Genomic DNA, 22,170 nt, shown 5'->3' with positions numbered 1-22,170 from the left:
ACACACTTCATTCATAATACTAGATGGTTTGACCACCCAGCCAGAGCCTTAAGGTCTGCTGACCAGCTGCTGCTGATAGTGCAAGACCAGGCTCAAAACCAAAGGGCACCGAGCCTTCGCAGCAGCTGGCCCCAGGCTCTGGAACACTCTGCCCCTCCATGTGAGGTCAGCCCAGACCCTAGGGTTTTTTAAATCAACACTAAAGACTCACTTCTTCTCCCTGGCCTTCTAGTCAGAGCGGAGCACGACTCATGACATTTCCTTGTGTGTTGTTTTGTATTTGTGCTGTTGTATTTGTTGTGAAGTGTTTTTATTGTAAAGTATTTTTATTGTATGTACAGCACTTTGGCTCGACCAAAAATATTTTTAAAAATGTGCTATATAAATAAAACTTGATTTGATTTGATACAGTAAATGAAGAAATACAAATGTGTTGTTGAAAAAAATCACATTTTATTCAAAAATAACATTGTGCAACATCCATCTCAGCACATAGTTACTATGCTTCGGATCTCTGAGTGTTATGCATTGTTTGCCAAAACCCAGTTTGTAACTGCTGCTACCTGTGCCTCATAGAAAATCCTTAGCCTTCCACCTGCACCTCTTTGTTTCTCAGCCCTTCAGATAAACAACAAATATATAGGGCTTGGTCTGTGTCTGTGTTGCATAAAAGTAAGTTTACCACAGTACATTGTGCAGGATTTGTGTACAGTAGTATGCAACATGCCAAAAATTAAATTACAGTAATGAAGTAAATACGTTTCACACAACAGATATAAGAACTGATATATCATAAATTATGCAGAGCTCAGCTAAAAGCTGGTAACTAACCTGTTTTCAAGTCTAAGTGTCTGGATTACAGAGGCAACAGTAAATCGGCTTAGAATAGGCTGAACCCTCTGTCCAGCCTCTCTCATCGTCAAACCATGGTTGATAACATTTCATTTCATTAGAGAGTACTCTTCTTTGTCCACGTCCTCTCCCTCCAGCTCTACCTCTCATTCTTCCTCCTCTCACTCTCACCCCACCTCTTCCTCCTCCTCTCACTGTCAGCCCAGCTTTTCCTCTTCCTCTTGCTTCCATGTTGGCTTCCATTGTTGCTGTAAGAAAGTACTTACCTGTGGTCTTTTTATAGTGCTAACATCCTGATTGATGAGCCAACAATTATGCTATCAGGTGGAACGTGTTTCTTGATCATTGGTCCATGTGTGAGGCATTTTGAATATCAGTGTTTTAAACCAGCTAACACATGGCTTTATGTCCGATTCCTGTGTCTTACGTGGAGAAACGTGTGCAGTGGTTTACAAAAAGTGCCATGTTGTTTTGCAAATTGTGTGAAAAAGTGAAAATGTGTTTAGAGTTTTGGAGATTTGAGCCGATGTTTTGCTCTTTGAGTGTCAGTTAAAATAATTGTGCTTTATGTATCATTTTAGTGTGTTAGCAATCGAGAAAAACTGTAATTAAATGATCAATAACTGGATAATATCATATTTATTGAATCGTATGAAGTTTCTTGCAAATAGTCTTGGGTTCTGCTCAATTTCAGGTTCATACTTTATGGGTTTCTTCTAGAAAGATTTCAACATGCATACAAAAAAAAACACATTATAAGCACCTATCTCTTTAAAGCCCCTTTCCAAAAAAAGGCCCAGCTCAGTTTACAAATGAGAAAAATATTGTAATGGTAGTTTTTAATCTGTGGGCGGAGACGCACAAACGGGGGCAGTATATTCTAACGAGCCTGCTATGATTTAGGAAGGGGAGTACAATCGGAATGGCTTTGCATGTTTTTAGACCAAGACACATAAAAGCACATAACATGTTCCTTTCAATTATTGATCAGCATAATATAAATCTTGAACAATCATAATTGTATCATCCTAGAAATATCTCATATGAACCCTTTTAAAGACACAGAGACCATTTTGCACACCTTAATTTGTCTCAGGAAATCATGTCCGGGGTCACAGTTCTCCTTAAGTGTATTCTAAAACATACTTTTAGTCTTTCCTGATCTAGCTTTGGTTTTACTTTCCTAAACTGTCTTTTATTTCTTATTTTCTAATCAATTTATTAGCTTTTTATGCTATATTGTTTTAAACACACCAAAAGGTTTTTATCTGTTTACTTAAACCTCTTGATTTGTTATTGGTCTGTTGTTGTGGTGTCTTTATGTAGCTTTTTCTGCATGTAAACGGTCTGCAAAGTCAAAAACCCTCAAAGTACACCCTGTCTATGCTGCCCCAGAATGCCTCGTTGGAGATTTTTCTTTTTCCATTTTTTTCTTCTTGAGTATAGTGACGTAACGAGCGATGTAACGAGTATAGTGACGTAACGGCTCCGCAGATTGGTCACACACAGACCTCAACAATGGAATTATGATCAGTAGAAATGGCCATGTCATAGGACCTTTAAGAAAATATTCATTATGTTTTTCCAGAAACAAAAATCTTTATAAAATGTTGTAACATAATAGTTATTTTCAGTCCTTGCTTCAGATCAGAGTGACATTGTGTCTGTGCAAGGTCTTTTTTCATACCCGTCTTAATTAAATGATATAATATTGTGTATTCTATACCATTTTAATGTTAGGGTAAGTGTTTTGTTTTGTGTTTTCTGTGATTTCCAGTAAACTGTACTTATGAATTTAATTGATATGTTGATTCCTAATTAAAGAAAGGTCTTAAATGGAACTCAATGCCTTGTGTTTTTGGTGTAATAAAGAATAAAGGGTATTAAGAGAAATATATGGCAAAAGCAAATACAGTAAAAAAAAGTATTCAAAACAATCAATCAATACTGTTGCAGATTTCCTTTTCTTGATCAACATATTTAGATTGATATATTAGATATATAGATTGTGTTTAAAAAAACAAGAATAACCTATTCATTAAGCAGTAAACAACACCTTTTATACAAACAAAATAAATTAATAAATATAAATGTACATATCTGTATACATCTTCTTTCGTCCTACTTCCTTTCTACATGTCTTCAATTATTAACTCTACATTAAAACTATGTGAAGTAGCGTATGGAGCACTTTAAGTCTTGAAAGAATGGTTAGCTATTTTATAAGATGGAACAATATAATTGTCTTGCCATTTGAGTAATATATTTTTGCTTTAAGTGCCGTAAACCGGAACCCTTGCGTTTCCCCGCGATGTCTCTCCGGGGTTATTAGCCATGAACACATCATTATAAAAGCCTCTCGCCGGAAACGTGTCGGCCTCTACTAGTGATCCAACATGGCGGTGAGTACGCTCTCACATCGAACAACATGAAGTTGTGTTAGAAATCCACAATCATCGGAGCTGTGGGGTCTTATTAACCGCTGTTTGACGTACAGAGACCTAGACTATATCATGAACAATTACACTAGAGTCTTATTAATGCAATACATGTAACGGAGGACTTTAAAACTAAATAATTGAGTGATGCTAACGTGCTAGCTCCTTGATAACACGGTCCGCACGTATACTTGCAGTTATATATACTCATTATCGATATTACAGCCAAATTGTGATGATGTGAACATGAAGCAGTTATGTTTCTACTTGTTGTGTGCGCTTTCTTAGTTATTATGTACTATCCGGAAACAAAACGTTTTGTGAGCTGTGTCAATGCTATCAGCGGAAAGCGGGGATATGTAGCGACATGTCCTCCGGCCGGCATGTGTTGATGTGTCTGTGCCAGTCTGTTGGATTTTTGAGACGGAAAATAGCAGTGTTAGGACTCTGGGAATTATAGATAATAATGCATGTCAATGTCAAACTGAAAATGGACTGTTGTTGAAACTTTGGTTTAGTTTTTTTAGCCAATGCTAACACGTCAGCAGGTAAAGTCTTTCCTATGTTGCTCAGGTAGTGAAGACTGGGCTGTCTTTTCATTTGAAATGCCAAACGACTGAAGGGAGATGGATGTTTTTATGAATCAAAACCTTTGTAATTGGTCAGATGTTTTGATTATCTTCAATTAATAAAAGCAAGTTGGGCATTTCTTACTAAGATAACTTGCTGTTTTATTTTAACAGTAGACTTATAGCACAAGTTTCCATAGTCAGGTGTTTCTGTGTTATTGCCATGACTTTAACAATTGCTATATGTGTGCCCTGCAGGAACAGGGTGAGAAGAAGGAGAACCCCATGAGGGAGCTTCGCATTCGCAAGCTCTGCCTGAACATCTGCGTCGGTGAGAGCGGAGACAGACTGACCCGTGCTGCTAAGGTGCTGGAGCAGCTCACGGGACAGACTCCCGTCTTCTCCAAAGGTGGGTGTTTGTGTGTAGGAACAACCTTAAAGGAGCTGTGGAAGTGTTGACTTCTATTTGTAAAATCGAAGTAATTTTTTAATGCAACCGTATGGGAAAAACAAGTGTGAGAAAAGACTGTCCCTTGTATAAGTTCCTCTTTTTATAGTAGCAGTTTGTATTTGTTGGTTTATTTAAATGTTCAACATGTCTATACAGGAGAAAAGGAATAGGGGAAATCCAAACAGTTTATAGAGGTTAAAGTATTTTATAAATCAAAGTACTGCATTTAAGTTTTGGTGTTTTCTTGTTACTTTCTTCAGCCCGCTACACCGTGCGATCCTTCGGTATCCGCAGAAATGAAAAGATCGCTGTCCATTGCACCGTCCGTGGTGCCAAAGCAGAGGAGATCCTCGAGAAAGGACTCAAGGTCTGAAAGTCATGTGGTTTATTTCTCTCTAGTTCAGACTGTCTGAAGCCTTACTTGTGGCTCCAAGGGGATATGCAATCTGTACAAAAAACCACAATAAAGAAACTTAGAGGGAAAAATGAAAGAAACCTCAGAATGACCCATTTGGTTTTGTCAATGAGTTCTGAATTTAAGTTAAGGGCATACTATGGGACAGAGTAGCTCATGTTAAAAAAAATAATGCAGTGAAATTAGGAAGTAATTGGCGGTGCCAATAATGCTAATAATTGCTTTTCATTTTTTTTATTTTGACATTGACACGTTAATACTTCCTGCCTTCAGGTGCGTGAGTACGAGTTAAGAAAGAGCAACTTCTCAAATACCGGGAACTTCGGCTTCGGTATCCAGGAGCACATCGATCTGGGTATCAAGTACGACCCCAGCATCGGCATCTACGGCCTGGACTTCTACGTGGTGAGTAGCCCAAAAAACAAATTCTTAGTGTAGCTGTCTTTTGATATAACAGTAAGTACACGTTCGAGACAATGTTGTGTTTAATGTTTAGACCCTAAAGGCTGAAGGTTTTGTGCTTTACACACGAGATGTTGCAGCTTAGTTTACCTTTTTTTATTGGCACTCATTCCACAGTAGGTAGTCAACATAAAATCATTTAAATGCTGTTTGTTCTAGTTGTGTGATGCCTATATTTCCTGATGAAAAGCATGTTAATGGTGCCCTTGCATGTTTTTTTCTTATTTTTAAATTGGATCTAGAATGAGAGGGTACTCAAATACAGATGTTCCTTTTTTTTCTGATTTAAGATAATTTAATAAAATGTGAAATACTTCCTATTCATAATATAGCAAACAAGAAGGCTCCTGCTGTTAATTAATGGTAGCCGATGCAGAAATGACTTTAGAATTAGCCATTTATATTAAGCATCATTTTCAACCAGTACTGAAGTAAAGAGGCAGTACAAATATATAAAGTATTAAATGATGTTCCTGTGTGAATTAGCAACATTGAAGTTTTTTTCTGACCACTCCGTCCTCCCCTCTGTGTTCAGGTTCTGGGCAGACCCGGCTTCAGCATTGCTGACAAAAAGCGGAAGAAGGGCCGCATCGGCTTCAGGCATCGTATCCGCAGAGAGGAGGCCATGCGCTGGTTCCAGCAGAAAGTGAGTGTTGCTTTACCACAAACGCTAACGCCTGAAAACAGTAGCTAGTAACACTAGCTCCACTTTTTATTTCCTAGTTGGTATGGCTATTTAAAAGGAAAGAAGGGAATCCCTGGTATATTTTATAGTTATCAATGTTTACACTTATGTAAGGTCAAATGTTTATGATGGGGAGATTTGTTCTAAACACATTAAATTAAGAATTGATCATTGATTAACACTGATAGTATAATAATGATGGAGTTTAAAGGCCTTATTTCATATAATAATCGTTTAATTTGCTATCTGGGAGATTTGTCTCTTCTCTGATGGATAAACGGTACATTTATTAATCACAGTAGTTTTATAAGTTTTAATAGATTAGTATTTGCAATTTCTTGCTTCTTTGGCTTTATCCCCCTGCTTGTGCACCTCTGTATCTGAAATTATACTTTTATAAACAAATTCCTTGCTTTTCTGTTCAGTATCTAATGTTTGTCTCTTTCCTTTTTTTTACAGTATGATGGTATCATCCTCCCCGGAAAGTAAAGGACCACCCCTGGATGTTTGTAACAAATAAATGGGAAAAAATGAGGCTTGTCTCATGTTGTGGTATTTTCTAGGCTCTCATACCTTCAGTTAAGGTTTACTTCAAGAAAGATGCAGTGCGTGTAGTTATATACAGTATGAAGTGTGTATACATAACTACTTAGGGCTCAATATGAGTTTTAGAGACTTAAAAGTTGGACAATGCTTAATTATAACACTGTATGACTAGTGATGTACACACATTCTGTTTTGAAGGAACTGACAAACCAGAAATAGATTTACTTTCCCCATCTAGGGAAACCTGACACCTAAGCAGTGGGGAAGAAACAAGTATATTTACTCTGATACTTTATACAATTCTGATGGTACTTTAAATTATTGTAGTTTGTATTTTTTTCTTTTTTCTGATGCTAACATTTCTATCCAACTTCATTTAAGAGGGACCTTTTGAACTTATTACTCTACTACTTTTATATGACAGATATAAAGCATTAAATTACCCATTGGAATATAAAATGGGTACATTACCAGCTACAATGTCAAAATGCTGCTTACACATGAGTGTAAGAAACAAAGGGGCAATTCTTACTGCATTGAGGCCACATTTGATAATTGCGACAAAAATACTTTTATGTATACTTTACCTTCACTCGCTTTAAAATGCTTTTTGAACATGTAAAACATATTGTTGAATGGTTAATGAAACTATCGAACAGTATTTAAAACTTAACGTTTGATGCACCTTGACAACCAGCTCACTTTATTCGTAAAATCTCGTGTTTAACGACATGATATTCTTCTTGTATGACGACCTTTGCTTTTCATACTTAAACCTAAAATCTTTAACGCATTCATTAAAATATCCATCACTGCGTCTGGTACACCATCCCTTAATTATCTAAGAGTTAAATCAAATCACATTAAACCTAGCTCAGTGTTAAATGCTATGCTACATTTTATTCCAATAATTATTTGAACTCAAATTACATGTATCTTGCATCACATCGGAGTCTTTTTTGATGTCAGACTACATTTCCCAGAAGCCCAGTCTGTAGTTATGAATAAATAAAAAAAGACTGTTTAATATGTTTTGATAATGTTTGCTTTATTCAGTGAAACCCACAGCACAGAGCACACACAGGGATTCATCCAATCAAATGAGTCTGTAAATGCAGCTGCAGCTCGTCATCAGTTTATCCGTCCACCTGCTGGAGTATCACTGGCTCTTCACTTTGTCTTAGTTTCAGTAAAAATTAAAAGAGGATGGCAAGTTTTTAAAATGAACACAGGTGAGGTTTGGGGGGAATTTTCCTTTATTTTTAATGTTACCGCTGATTTTTATTTTCATTAAGAGTACATCATATATATTTCTTACATTAATTAATTCCTTTTTAAATCTAATCATTTTTCAGTTTACGCCACCTACCTCTTGTGTTCACTTAATCCTTTCACTTCATTGCACTTACGAAATATTTACTACATTTTTTCATTTTGTCACATTTGAGCTGCACTACTTCTGAAATATGTATATATATATAAAATAAATAAAACCATAAATATAGGTTTGTTTTATTGCTGACCTGCTCCGATCCCCGTGAAGAAATACTTCTAAGTTTGCTGGTGAGAAATCTTAATTATTGCAGATTTTGTCAGAATTGGCTCATTTTCCTGTCTCTCACACACACACACACACACACACACACACACACACACACACACACACACACACACACACACACTCCTGTCTTACAGACACACACATCCACACTTTATTTTCACAGTTGAACATCACACACATCTGCCTAGATAAATCTTTGTACACAAACTGCCAGTGGATTCAGTGACAAACGCTGCCTGCCACTGTTCACGCTTTCCATCCTCCTCCTCCTCCACCAACCATCACCTCTCCACCTGCTCCACTACAATCCCTCATCCGTCTTTTTCTCCACAGACTCCATCAACGTAAAACCTCCTGAGACCACTTTGGATCATGCAAGCTCTCTTTTCTTTCTTGCAAATCTTGCACAAAAAAGGGCTTTCCATGAGTCTGTATTTGGTTCCATTTTAAACTATCATTGTTCCATTTTAATTGATATTAAATTGAATAGACATTTTATCACCTCAGGGAGAATTGAGGACCAATGCTTCGTCTAAATTGTGTAAATCTAGAGGCTTATTTTGCTAAATCAATTCCAGATTATCATTATTAAAACGAGTCACATCTATCAAACATATATAATGTATTTTTTTATATTTATTTAAAATATGTATTCTATAAATAATTTATTATATTAAAATGTATATTTTATCTTAATATCTGCAATATATTTAAGTAAAATAATGCTCTTAGTAAAAAAGATTATTAAAAAACTGAATTACATTTGAATTTCAATCACAAAAGTTATCATAGGCCTGGATACAGAATAAAGAGCGGACATGATCCAGATGTTCCCCTGATGTTAAACTCTTCCTCTCTATGCGGTGATGCTTTGTGAAGGAGCCATGCTGCTCTCTCTGCTGCGGTTCTTCGCGGCCTGCTGCTGCTCTTCGTGTGACGGGGTGTTGCGGTGCTGCTGGCGGCGCGGTGCGTGTCGGGGGGGCAGGGTCAGGGTGCAGCAGGAGACTCCCACCGTGGGCTCGGGCAGATCCTCCGCCATGGACCAGCTGTCGGTGGCCGGCTCGTACTTCTGCACTGCCGCCTTGTAGCGCTTCTCCGCCTCGTTCCAGCCTCCCAGCAGGTACAGCTTGTCGGCCAATGGGGACAGGCCGGCGGTGCTCACCCCGAGGAGGAGGGGGGCGGCACGGCTCCAGGAGCGACTCTCCGGAGAGAACACCTCCACAGAGAGCACATCCACCCTCTCACCACCGGGCCCCAGCTGGCTCCCTCCCACCACGTACACCTTCCCTCCGAGGGTGGCGGAGCAGTGCCAGCCGCGGGGCGTCTCCATCTGGGCCCTCTCGCTCCAGCTGTCGGTGTCCACGCTGTAGCACGCCACAGAGCGGGAGTAGGCGCAGTTGATGTAGCCACCGGTCACCAGGATGTCTCCGGAGGGCAGGGTGGCGCTGGAGTGGCAGCAGCGGGGAACCTCCATGGGCGCACGCATCGTCCAGGTGTTGGAGGAGGGCAGGTAGCTCTCGGTGGTGGCCAGCAAGCCCTCCACGTTACGGCCTCCGATGGCGAACAGGCGGCCGCCGCTGGCTGCCAGAGAGAAGTGGGTGCGGCGCTGACGCATGCTGGCCAGGTGGAGCCAGGTGTTGAAGCGAGGGTCGTATCTGGTGGAGGGAGAGGGGAGAGGGTAAAAAAAACAGCAAACCTAAGGGCCTCCAAAACCCCAACATTCTTTGGTGGTCATGCACTATAAGCAATATGGAACAAATATCCTCTTATTTTTGTTCGTATCAATAATTTGTTCTTATTTTGTAGAACCCATTGATTTGATACACCAATGTTTCTGGGTGAGAAACTTCCTCTGTCGGGAACATGGGGATTTTAGCCTGTGCAGACCATTGCATGCATTAAAACCTAGGGTCAGGGTAAGTGACATGGATCTAATCCAGTTATCAGCATCAGTTTGACATTCTATATTTGATGGACTAAAGAAAGATAATGAAATACTGATTAGACTATTCAGCTTACTGATCATTCTGTGACGTAATATTTGTCTGCTTTTTTGTTTCTCGTTTGCTTTTTTTGTAGAATTTTCATAAATAAAAAGTTCTAGAAATGGTATTGTGTCTGATCATAAAGTGTTTTCTGTATTCATTCCAGACTGGTTCCTCCCTCTACCTGCTGATGGTGTTGACGGCGTGCTTGGCCTGGTTGCGGGCGTCGTTCTGGTCCTCTCCTCCGGCAACGTACAGGAAGCCGTCCATCACAGCCACACACTGGTTGAAGCTCTTAGCCGGCAGCTGGCTCAGGTGACGCCAGGAGGCTCCTCCTTCACGAGGGTCCCTCCACATCACCTGGACACAGAGGTCAAAGGTCAGTGAGTCCTTGTGTTTTATTTAGTTGGTGAATACATAGAGAAAACGAATTAAAAGCACAGACCTCGCGGCTGAGAGCTCTCTCGGTGAGTGACGGGCGCCCACCGACGGTGAGCAGGGTCTGCTGTCCGGCGCGGACCTGTGTGCGTCGGGACTGCAGGGTGTTCTGCTGGTAGGGCAGCAGGTGGTAGTTCATGGCGTCCACCAGCAGGCGGTGGCAGTGAGGGTCCATCATCATGCGGGGCACCGGCTGGACCTGACTCACCAGCTCGCTGGCCGGGATGGTCTCGAAGCGGATGTGAGACAGAAGCTCTGCGGCGCGAGGCTGGCGAGAGGAGTCGAAGTCCAGCCACCTCATGGCCAGCTGAGGGAGGAACATTCACATTTAATATGTATTGTGGCTTTTGTTTGATAATCATCTTTATAAATCAACTTTTAACAACAAAATTAAATATGAAGATTTTTTCAAATGTTTAAACCGTAGTACAGACACAGTCACACTTGTGTTTTTTGGGGAAAATACCACGAATTTGAAAGCAAATTTGCCATTTGCAAATATCTGACACAGAGTCAAAGTTTCAAATCAACTATAAAATGTAATAACTGACTACACCAATAAATATTGTTGGATAGGAAATGTTGCCTTGGAAAAATAGTATATGATAGAATGTGGGCCAAGACCAAAAATGTAGTTAAACTAAATGATTATACATTTTTATTAAAATAATAATGAATTAAACAATAATAATAACAATAATAATAATATAATAAGGTGAAGCTCAAAATAGGTTTTAATTTATCTCATTAACTTAAAAATGCCAAGGGGAACAACTAAGTTAAAAGCGTGATATTTGTTTAAATGATGGAACAAAAATGATATATTATTTATTGAGGCTTTCAGTCATAGTTCTGACCTGTCTGATAACATTTGACTGCTTAGGTTTGATTTGTCACAATGTAAAATCCAATCAAATCGTATGCCAATGTATTTCTTATTCATAAGATATAAGAAATAAAGGGACAATTCATAATATATATTAAAGCAGGATAATAATATTTTTAATCGTCCTAACATTTAGTTGAGATGATAAATAGTTATGATCAGTGCTTCTCTCAGCTGTCTGTCTATTTAGAGCTGTAACAGAGTTGTATATTAATAAACGAGCGATCTTCTTGCATACTGTACGGTGAGTTATACTTGGTGGTTTCTGCTCCTAGTCGACATAAAGGGGACTGAATCTGCTTCGTGAGTCTGTGTTATGCTCGGAGCAGCTGGTCTCAGGTCTGTTTTTAGGTTTGGATGAAAATAGCAGGAAGGCCGAGTTAATACTGGAGGTTGCCTCCTAGAAGACCTGGCCCTTCTCCTCATTAGGATGTCAGGAATGAAAAGCTTTTCTTGATAGCGTATGCTATTTCAACCTTGATTTCCAGCTAAAGATTTCCGTCCATTAATCTTCAAAAGCAAAATTTGACCTCTGACCTGGAAGGCGGTGACCTCTGAAGGCAGCAGGAGAGCGTCGTCCTGCAGGAAGGCAGCCATCTGCTCCAGGGTCAGCTGAGTGAACAGCGGTGTGTCTGCGAACTGCACAAAGTTCTCCAGAACGAAGCGGCGGGCGGCCTCGCACACCGGCACCAGGCTGTAGGCGGCGGCGATGTTCCAGATGTAGACGCAGGTCTGCACGTTAAGCTCGGCCAGGAGGAAGTCCATGCACATCTTCAGCAGCTGAGGGATCTGCAGGGTGGCAGCGGCAGAGACGGTGCAACCAATGGTGTAGAGGGACATGTGGACACGACCCAGGTAGGCGAAGGTTATGACGTTGGCGAGGCCTGAAGACACAACGGACAGACTTAAAACCAAATATTTTTCAGGATGTAGGAATAAAACCTCCTTGGGACAAGAGGAACTAAATGATTTGAACTTGTTTCCTTACATAATTCTTTCAAGCTGCTTCTAAGTTAGGAAAACATTTTTTTAACTGCTCAACTACTCAGTAAAGTTTTGTAATACTAAAGATGAGTCACATAATTGTTGTGTGAATCTTTTTCAGGCCTGCAACCAATGTATTTCTTTATCTGGCGGTCTTTCTTAGTTAACTAATCGTCTGGTCTATAAAATGTCAGCAAACTGAATAAGAGCTACAAAACTTCAAATCCATTGTCTTTTGTTATTCAATTTACTTTCTCATAACTCCAAGAAAGAAACAAATGCTTAGAATTGGCAAGCAGGAACTTTATAATTCTGAGCATGTTGCTTTAAAAAAAAAAATAGCCTATTTTTATTTAATATGAGAGTTGGTGATAATTTGCTGATAATCAACTAATTTCCAATTTTATGCCAATTTCCATGCCATTAATTGTTTGTCATCTTGAAAGTTTGGGATCTTGACTACAAGTTAAGATAAAGTCCTGGAGGTTTAAACTATATGCATTTTGAAATCTTGGCTTTAGATAAATGGAATAGGTAAATATACCGAGAGGTGAGAGGGAGGGGAGCTCCAGGCGCTTCATGCTAGGGTCTTTGGCCAGAGTCTCTCTGAAGAACTGACTGACGGAGGAAATGACCAGCTTGTGGACGTCGAAGGCCTTTGTCTTAGAGGCCAGCTCCAGGTCAGTCAGGAACCTGAGGAGGGTGGAGGACACACACGCAATGTTATAATATACTGAAATAGGAAAAAAGGCAAATTATAATGTAAAACCACATAATTAGTGGCAATACAGTAGTGTATGAATGTTATATTGTATTGTTAATTATGCCATAACTAAATTGTATTGTATCAATAATGTATGTTATCGTAGGTGAATTTGATTGTAATTGTACTGTATTATGTGAATATTGTTGCAAAGAAATATGATTCGATCGTCGGCAGTGAATATCCGACTGGAAAACGTCTGAAGCTTTTACGTATCTTAAAAATGGTGTCTAAATTAGTCTACAAAACGTCATCACGCAGAACATTAGCCACTCTTAGCTTAGCCTTAGCGGTGTTGATGTAAGTCATGCGACTATCATGCAGTTCCTTTTCAGCATCATGTTTTCTTTTTACTTCTAGCAATTGCATTTACACTTCGATATTATAGAAGTGGTGATAATATGTGGAAATGCTGCTGAAAAAAACTAGCTTTTATCTTAAACATGTGTTTGCCACAGATCTTAGTTTCTGCAATATTCCAAAATGTAAATGTCCCAATGCTTTTAGTTGAGGGAGCCCTTACAGAACCACTCTATTGTAATGTATGGAAATTGTACTGTATGGAAACTCTATCATTGAAATTGCATTGTAATTAGACTGCATTACAATTGTACTGCAATTTACTGTAATTATATTATATTATATTTGAAGTGTATCGTGTCAGAATTGTACAGCATCACTCATCATATGATACAATTACAATACAGTAAGTATCAGAACGTACTTCTCCTGGCGCATCTTGCTGAGCTCCTCCAGCAGGGCGTTCCCGTGCAGGGGCCGGGTCAGCTCGCTGCCCAGGCCCAGGCCCCTCTCCCCGGGCTTGATGACGGGCAGCGGCAACGGCAGGTTGAGGCTGTTCAGCTGAGCGATGTCCAGTGCCGCCATCTGCTCGATCTTCTTCACATGGCTCTCCAACACCACCACACCGTCACCACGGTTCTCCACCTTCAGCTGGGTCGGGGGGGTCTCAATGGCAACCGGGGAGATGGCTTCCACGGCAGGCTTCTTCTGACGGGGGGCCTTCTTCTTGGGAGCCATCGTTTGGCTGTTCTTTGAAGGTGATGGCATGAGTTTACTTCTGGTTTTCTTCAGTAAAGATTTCTGACACTGGTTCTCTAAGAGACCAGATGTTAAACCAAATGTACTTTGTAATGTTTCTTAACCCTCAGGTAAGTGTTTGAGCTTGAGGTTGCAGCTGATGATGATATTGGTTAGACTGGTTTGGGATTGTGTTGTTGGTTTCACTTAAACACAGCACACAGCACCTGGAAGAAAATAAAAAAATAACATACTTAATTTTAAGACGCAAGTTCTAAAACCCTCGGGTCTCTTTTTCATCCAGATGTGTGCCATACTGGAGCTATTTTTATGAAACTTGGCGGAAGGGTAAAGCATGGGCCATGAAAACAACCCACTAATTAATGGATTAAATCAGAGTCACAGGGCCGTGACACAAATGATTGTACAAAGTGTTTGTTTTTGATGTACAAGAATCCTATTATCACAAACAACAAAGATATTTTTATATTTTAATGTGTTTTTTTCAGCCATCAATTTACATTTGCCCAATATTCAGAGATGTTGGAGATGTTCTTGTTCGAGTTTAGCTCATCTTAGCTTATCTTGACATTCTGCTATTGTTGATCTTTCAACAGAGACAAAATGTTAACAGACTGTATTGATTAACTTTCACGATGATAAAAGAACACGATGTTCACAGTATAGGATTAGTAGAATGGTCTGGAATTAGATTTTCCTGTGTCAAAAGGACAAACATTTTTTTAAACCTTAATAATGTTAATCAGTTATGTCTTGAGTTTATGATATCTATGTATCTTTATGTGATTTATGTATCTTTATTCTACTTGATTTACACGGTTACTTAAAAAAAGAAGAACCACTTTAAACCCCTTTACTCTGTGTCTTTATATCTTAATATACAGAGAAAAAGTGAGTTCTTGATAAACAAGTGAAGCACGCTCAGCAATGTTTCCAGGCTTTGATTCAAAGTTTCAAGGTCGCTGTGGAACAAAACAAACCCTCAAACAGATGCACATTTCTCTGCTAATCTCTGAACACAACACAACAACACTCAGACTGACACCTTAAATCAAACGGGACCCCCTAAACTCTGTTTCTATGGGCCAGCAGCAGAGTGAATGACAGGTGCGAGTGTGCAGAGAGAAGCTCACGGTCAGGTTTTTGTGGTTTACAGCCAACGTCTAGCATTTAATGCACCTTGGAAACCTTATTCATGATCATAACGAGCCACGTGTGCAAACTGCAGCAGTTTAGTGTAGAAAGAGGAGGCGGTCATTGAGAGAGAAGGGATCACATGTAGTGCTGATATACAGTATGCAGAGTAGAGGGTCTGACATAAACAAATAGTGAAATGGTGAGCATCGAATTTCTTGGATGCAGCTAAGGGAGATGTACCAACCCCAATTGTTGTGGTGTTCTTGCAATTATGTGTTTGGTTGGTTCGGTTTTGTATCTGCTGCAGGCTGAGAGTGCAACATTTTCTAAAAAAGAAATGGACATTTTGTATTTAACTTCCTATTTTGCCAGTTTGCAACATGTATTAGGAAGCATTACATTTAATAGTTTACAGGACCAATTAACCTCTTTTGATTGTTTTTGTTTTGCAAAAAAGGTTGAACTACAACAACTAGTTGCTTACAAAGCTTTGGAAACAACATCCTGTATAACCCAGGTCTTAAGCTACCACAGCAGGGAGTGACTTTTGCGTAGCAGTTATAAATGACAATTGTGGGGAAATGTTATAAGTACTTTTCAGCATTCAGATAAAACCATAAGCCATCTTGGCAGCCACTGAAGTCAAGAGGAGTCCTAAAGTCAGCGTTCTGGCTATATTACTGCTGTGTTGACTGCCTTTATAGTGAGCTGGACGTCGAAACGTCTGCAGGAGATCTTTGTCTCTGGCTCACAGTTTGTTTTTGTTCACCTGAGCCTCAGAGCAGATATCCCCTCAGTGCTGTGTCAGAGTGGGAATTAAAAGTAACCCCAGAGCCTATTTTAGGCTTCAGCTGTGTGCCAGGATTGCTGCTTTAAATGTTTTGTTCTTTGCTGCAGCAACGCCCTTTCGGCTTTCCGCTGTAGTCAATATTATCGGAAACATTTACTTTTTGGAGCTATGCAACCTGTCTTTTAGTTGCATTTTTAGATTTTAACTGGTACATTTACACCAAATGTATGTCTCGGTTGGTCAGTTGGTTCACAACTTTAGTCCAGACTAAAATACCTCAACAGATGTTAGGTGGATTTGCATGAAACTTGGGTCAGACATCCTCTTACTTTCAGACTAGCTCATCCTGAGGTCAAGTTTTTAGTTTGTTGAATGACCAAATCATTGCATTTATACACATCCTCAGTTATGTGGCTGTTTTTGATACTAAAAGTGCTAGCATGTGCTAGCTAGACCCTAAACTAGCATGGTGAAAATGAAAACATACCCGCGGCGCTTTGCCTCATTATGAGGGTGTTAGCATGCAGCCATTAGCATTTTTATAGACTCCTGTTTCGATTTGATTTGTTGGGTTGTTTTTCTGTTTGTCAGCGAGAATGATTTTCATGAACTTGGCAAAATCATGTAGCATGGGCGGAGGAAGAATTTGTAGCTCATCCGTAACACTTTGTCACTATATAATTATTTTGTACTACTTGTATGGAATTTATCTTGGTGGAGGTCTACAATCCTCATACTTTCTATGTTCATTAATGTGCTTTCCAGTTGTTTTTTTTGTATTATCTTAAAATAACATAATTCACCTTTGTCCAAAATGTTCAGATTTATTTTTTAACTAATGCCGTTTGTCTCTATCCTTCTTTGACCATTTCTTAGCAGTCTTGTGACCTCTTCAATAACCTCATCTGGAGGCCATATAATTATCACTGACAATGCTAATGATGATACATCCAGTGCTCCTCACCACAAATATATGCATGACTCTCTCCGTCCCTCTTACCACCCCTCCTCCTCATTCGCTCTGTAAGTACTCGTCTCTTTTTAAATAGCACCTATTGGCTCGCTGGGTATTGGCCTCCACACATGGGCATACCGGGGGACAGAGATAGGATTGTACAGGATGCAGCAGCTGTTGGCGGTGTCATATGAAGAGGAGGTGCACACTGTTACAGATCCTACAGGCTACATGTGGATGTTGCAATCACCCTTCAAACAGTTGCTGTCTGAGAGCCTATCAGTTCCCACATATGTTCTGCCTTTCCACAACAGATACTTCTCTCTTACTTTACCAAATAAGTCAATATTGCAGAAAAAAATTAAATAAGAGTACAGATGCATTTTTTGCAAAATCGACTACAATTATAAAAAGTAAAAGTATTCATTCTGCAGATAAATGTCCAATGTGACTGATATATATTTTTATATTTGCTATAATAAACTGTCACAACTGATGCATTTTTGTGAAAGTAGCTTGTTACTGTTGGAGCTGGTGGAACTACTTTGTTTAGTTTAGTCATATTGTTTGCAACCTAGGGGGCGGGCAAGATTTATCTGAGGGGTCGTGAGGTGATTATTCTATACGTGTTGTCAAGATTGTTTACATGTTTTGACTTTTCTATAACTTTCTTGTGAATGTTAATAGATTTCGTTTTTTCTGAAATCTGACAGGTTAGGGGTAAAATCACTTTTTTTGCTGCTAAAAATGTAAAGGCTGAAACATGACACTAACAAAGTGTATTCCAAGTCAAATTTGTATCTAGGGAGAACATAGTAACTGCAGCTGATCAGTTAATGTTGAGGAGCAGTATAACATACAACTATGCCTGCACCATTCTGTCCCTGAAATGTAAAATCAAGGTCCTGGAGACGTTTCCGACAAACGGACCACTTGTGACACACTGGGAGCCAGACCTCACTTCCCCCCCCCCTACCACCACATCCACCACCAAATACTGTAACAGGCAGCATCTGCCTGAAAAACAACAACCGAGGAGAACTGATTACATTTGCTTAATTTGTCATTTGTAATTTTGCATGGATCTTATCTTAAATATAGAAACATGTTTTAATTGGTGGTGACTTAAAGGTGGGGTATGTCATTTTGGAGAAACCAGCTTGAGTGCACTAGAATTTGAAAATATGCAAATGATTGGTCAGGCTTTTTACAGCGCAACGGCTTCCACAGATGACTCTCTTTTTTTAAATGTATTTATTGTCAAAGCATTTAATGTATTCATTGCTATCGGGATGTTAAGAGCATTCCATGGAATATAACAACAAGTGTATCTGAAATAAATTACATACCCCACCTTTAAGTAGGACAGCCATGAAAAATGTGCAATTTGTATATAGGAGCCTGTAAGATTTAGCACACAGCCCTGTGAAGAATACACACATTTTCATTTACATGTTCTTGATTTATTTTATTTGCATGATGGTACCTGTTATTTGTGCTTGTATGTATGTGCACATGTAGATATTTTATTATTTTTGTTACAATTTACGATTGATCTTTTCATGGTTCATTTATTACTAAAGACACTGAGAACTCTAACACTATTTCCCCTACAATAGAAACAATTTACAGGATGTTTTTGTGTAACTATTGGCAAACAGACTTTTGAAATAAAGTCTTCTTTTTAGTCTTCCTGTTAACAACATACATTATATTTAAGAGAACTCAAAAAGGGTATAGATGTCAGTATCAAATCAGATATCAGACAGGCAGCTGGATGATTGTCAATACTGTTTTTAAAGTATTAAAGGGATTTTCAATGACCATTTAAGACTCATGGGAGTTCCCAAATCATTCATAAAAACATTAGCCCAAAGTTGCAAAAGCCTATGCATAATCTAATGTGGGTAACAACTTGCTTAGGTATAAGATATGATCAAATGCAAACATCCAGCGAGACAGAAATAGAGCTCGGTTTGAATGACTGCCATCATAAGAGGCTTTATCATAACACGTGCTGCGGAAACATCAGCCTCAGTTTGCAGCCTCTGGTTTCTGATAAACATTCATGTACACCCTTAACCTACTCTGATTGCAATCCAGTGAACTCATGTTTTGATTTGAACAAGTCATGTGACAGTATTGAACCTCCCCAGTTAACGGAATTCATAAATACTTGTGTATGCTGCTCTTGCTCTCTTTTGCATATCATGTATTTTGTTTTTGCTATGTTTGTAAAATGTAATTTTCTTAAATGTTTTATGTGAGGGACTGCGGATGGAAATGAGCTCAAAGCTAAATCTGGCACTGTTACGCTTGATACATTTTAATGTTTTAAGTGTTCATTACTGTGCATTGTCCCTGCCAAATAAACGATTAAATTAAAAAAATTAAAATATTGGCTGTTTAATGCGTAGGAAAAAAACGGGTTAACTGGCAAACTGAGATTTGGTATTGTTACTGCAGATACATTTGTAATTACTACAGAGGGGGGTGATTGTTTTTTTAATCTTAGCGTTCGAGTCATCCCGCTGATGAGTTCAATATTCACTCCTTTGTTCTGTTTTCTGTCTCTACCAAATCCTGAGCGCTGCACTGTTGACATACTTTTGTAGGCCAAACTGGAAAGTAGCATCACGCGCATCAAAAATCCAATGGTATTTCTATATTGGATTTGGTATTATTGCAATGATATAGTACATGATTCTTCACCAATGAACACCAATATTTCCTTACATACAATCACCAGGGCCTAGGGCCCAGGAGTTCAAAACAAATCAGATCCGATCAGATTTGGATTTTGGGGAGTTCAAAACCAAAAAACCGGATTAGGATCACTTTCATATCCGATCAGATCAGGAAATCCAATCCAAGCTTTAATCTGGATCAAATCTTCATAATGGGTAGTTCAAACCGACAACACAGGATTGGGATCAGTTTGATCCCAAAAAACTGGATTATCCTGATCCCACCAAAGGGGTGGATTTCCAGTGGATTACCAGAGCAAAATGTACTGTACCATTTATTTAAAAATATGTTTCAATTTAAATAAGATGGCAAAGTTTGTTGACTGAAATAATACACAATTTTCAGCCTTCATGGGAAATACATTTTATTTTTTCCATTTTTGCTCACGTTTGTGGTGGCCTATTTAGTTTTCAACCAATAGTTGATGACATACATTTTTATGCTCATAAAAGTATCACAGCAAAGATTGTCAATCACAAATGTAATTTAGATTAAAGTAAAAATATCTTCAACAAAAAAAAAGTCCATCATCTGTCATCACCTTTCAAATAAAAGAATATAATTAAACATTATAGATGTCTCTGCAATGTGGTCTCTTGTCTTCCTTGTATTATTTTTCATGTCCACTAGATGGCGATCGGTAGGATTAAAGCACTGATATTCAGGATCAAGTCATCTTGAAAAATCGTAATCTGGATCAGGCTAATCCTATCCTGAATTGCTTTGAACTCCAGGGACAAAATCTGGCCGATTTGTCTGATCCTGGATCACAAAAAATGGGATTTCAAAATCGGATCGGATCTGATTGAGATTAAAAGTTTTGAACTCCTGGGCCCAGAAGTAAAAAGCTCATGTTGCTAGAAACAAACTACACAAAATGTTTTAAACGTAACCAATACTAAACTCTGGTATTTACTGACGTCTTTAAAGATCTGGAATAAAAGGTTAAAATCTCTTAATCCTGTGCCAACCAAAGATTTATCTTCAGGCATCTAACCAACATTCAAAGACACTGTGCTAAAATGCTAACTATTTGCTGGGTTTTAGCACTGAGTCTTTACCCGCTAAATGCTACAAGGTTATGGGCAGATAGTGTAACGTGGATTTTGAGAGCTCTTTCCCTAAGAAAAGCTACGTTGTATATGCAATCCGAAAAAAGATGAGAGTAAACCAAGTTGCTGTAAAATCAAAACAATTAGCTAATAGACACTAAAAAGTAGAGTTGAAGCCAACTTATTTGCTTTTTCAATAGGTCCTTCAAAATGACCGTTAAACTGAATCAACACAACAGACAGGTTGAATAATACGATCTTTATCGAATTGGTATTACCAACAGCGTTGTGTATTATAGTGGTTCTGTTATTTTGTACATACACACACCACCCTGCATGCCTCTCCACTTCTAACGCTCAGAACTGCAGCTGAATTCCTTGCCTATCTCATGAGAGTATTTATAGGCGCTGACACACTCAACATTTACTTGTGTGTGTGTGCATTTTGCAGCCAAGGATTGACACCCCCATGTAGCAGAATCCACACGGCAACTGGCAACTACTTCACATTGTTTCCATTGAGCAGTTAAATATAAATGTCAGAATAATTTACACGCATCATTCCATATGTGTTCTTTTATATAATGTGTGTTTTTTTAAGTGCTGGAAGACTAAGTCATATGGTATATTTTTCACAAACAAAAATGAAGCACTACCACTGTTTACTGGGAAAAATACTCATACAAAAATACAATTTAAAGATTTGACTGAAGAAAAAGTAAAAAGGTATTACTAGCAGTGTACTTAAGCTTAAAGTGTACTTTAAGCTTAAAGTAAAATACCTCCCTTTCAGAGTGTTATAAATAATGTCATATATGAATTAGATATTACTTGTGAAGCGTACTATGAAACACCATTTGTATGTCAATGATGCAGAACATATTAACAATTGGTTGGATGGTTAAAAATGATCCTAAAGGACTAAAGATGTTAGGTAAGGAGGAGTAAAAACTGCAATACTTGCCTTTAAAATGTAGTGGAGAAGAAGTATGAAGTAAAGTAAAGTACAAGTACCTCAACATTTCAATTAAGCACTTTAGAACATTTACTTAAAAGGTGATTTCAATGCAATGAAATTGTCCAATGTCAACCAAGCTTTTATTTTTGATTAACTTCAAGGGAAAGCTGATATTTTATGATGCAAAATTTTGGCTCAACAAGCTGTAATGTAAATGTATTTTTTTGTACCTCTTTCTCCTTCCTGGTTCTTACGTTTCTTCCCTTCCTTTTGCTTTCTCTGCTTCTCTTCTTCCAGCTTTCTTTTACGTTATTTCTTTTTTCTTCGTTGTTCTCTAACAGGTTCCTCTTTCTGACCGTTCTCTGTCTGGGTGCTGTGTGTGTGTGTCAGTATCAGAAGGAAATCAGGATCCTATCCAAAGATGTGACGTAGGATT

The 22,170-nt window shown here is 38.7% G+C and overlaps 2 protein-coding genes across 2 annotated transcripts; one reads left to right on the top strand and one right to left on the bottom strand.

Moving 5' to 3' along the window:
* The first annotated feature begins 3,158 nt into the window (after positions 1 to 3,158).
* On the top strand, positions 3,159 to 6,407 carry rpl11 (ribosomal protein L11). Its single transcript, XM_079655105.1, has 6 exons — positions 3,159 to 3,254; positions 4,118 to 4,268; positions 4,571 to 4,677; positions 4,999 to 5,130; positions 5,723 to 5,833; positions 6,332 to 6,407. Exons 1-6 carry the CDS (start codon positions 3,249 to 3,251, stop codon positions 6,359 to 6,361), a joined length of 537 nt encoding a protein of 178 aa, XP_079511231.1. The 5' UTR covers positions 3,159 to 3,248; the 3' UTR covers positions 6,362 to 6,407.
* Positions 6,408 to 7,440: 1,033 nt separating this feature from the next.
* klhl43 (kelch-like family member 43) lies at positions 7,441 to 22,155 on the bottom strand. The gene is made up of 7 exons (XM_079655103.1): positions 21,965 to 22,155; positions 13,760 to 14,300; positions 12,817 to 12,965; positions 11,826 to 12,172; positions 10,410 to 10,709; positions 10,149 to 10,324; positions 7,441 to 9,634 (listed from the first exon to the last, which is right to left on the bottom strand). Exons 2-7 carry the CDS (start codon positions 14,101 to 14,103, stop codon positions 8,836 to 8,838), a joined length of 2,115 nt encoding a protein of 704 aa, XP_079511229.1. The 5' UTR covers positions 14,104 to 14,300; positions 21,965 to 22,155; the 3' UTR covers positions 7,441 to 8,835.
* Between the last annotated feature and the right edge of the window lie 15 nt (positions 22,156 to 22,170).

This window comes from Notothenia rossii, assembly GCF_949606895.1.
Source record: "Notothenia rossii genome assembly, chromosome: 10".
In the NCBI taxonomy this organism is placed as follows: Eukaryota; Metazoa; Chordata; class Actinopteri; order Perciformes; family Nototheniidae; genus Notothenia; species Notothenia rossii.
Note: the sequence above shows the minus strand (reverse complement) of the source record. Positions and strands in the feature narration are given on the sequence as shown.

What these genes read in the sequence shown, in the direction of transcription:
- rpl11 (XM_079655105.1), top strand. An exon ending in ACGGCCTGGACTTCTACGTG is followed by an intron (nt 5,131 to 5,722) that starts GTGAGTAGCCCA and finishes CTCTGTGTTCAG; the next exon opens with GTTCTGGGCAGACCCGGCTT. An exon ending in TGCGCTGGTTCCAGCAGAAA is followed by an intron (nt 5,834 to 6,331) that starts GTGAGTGTTGCT and finishes TTTTTTTTACAG; the next exon opens with TATGATGGTATCATCCTCCC.
- klhl43 (XM_079655103.1), bottom strand. Translation starts at nt 14,103, where the DNA reads ATGCCATCACCTTCAAAGAACAGCCAAACGATGGCTCCCAAGAAGAAG. An exon ending in CCCCTCCCTCTCACCTCTCG is followed by an intron (nt 12,173 to 12,816) that starts GTATATTTACCT and finishes TTGTGTCTTCAG; the next exon opens with GCCTCGCCAACGTCATAACC. An exon ending in CAGAGGTCACCGCCTTCCAG is followed by an intron (nt 10,710 to 11,825) that starts GTCAGAGGTCAA and finishes TTCCTCCCTCAG; the next exon opens with CTGGCCATGAGGTGGCTGGA.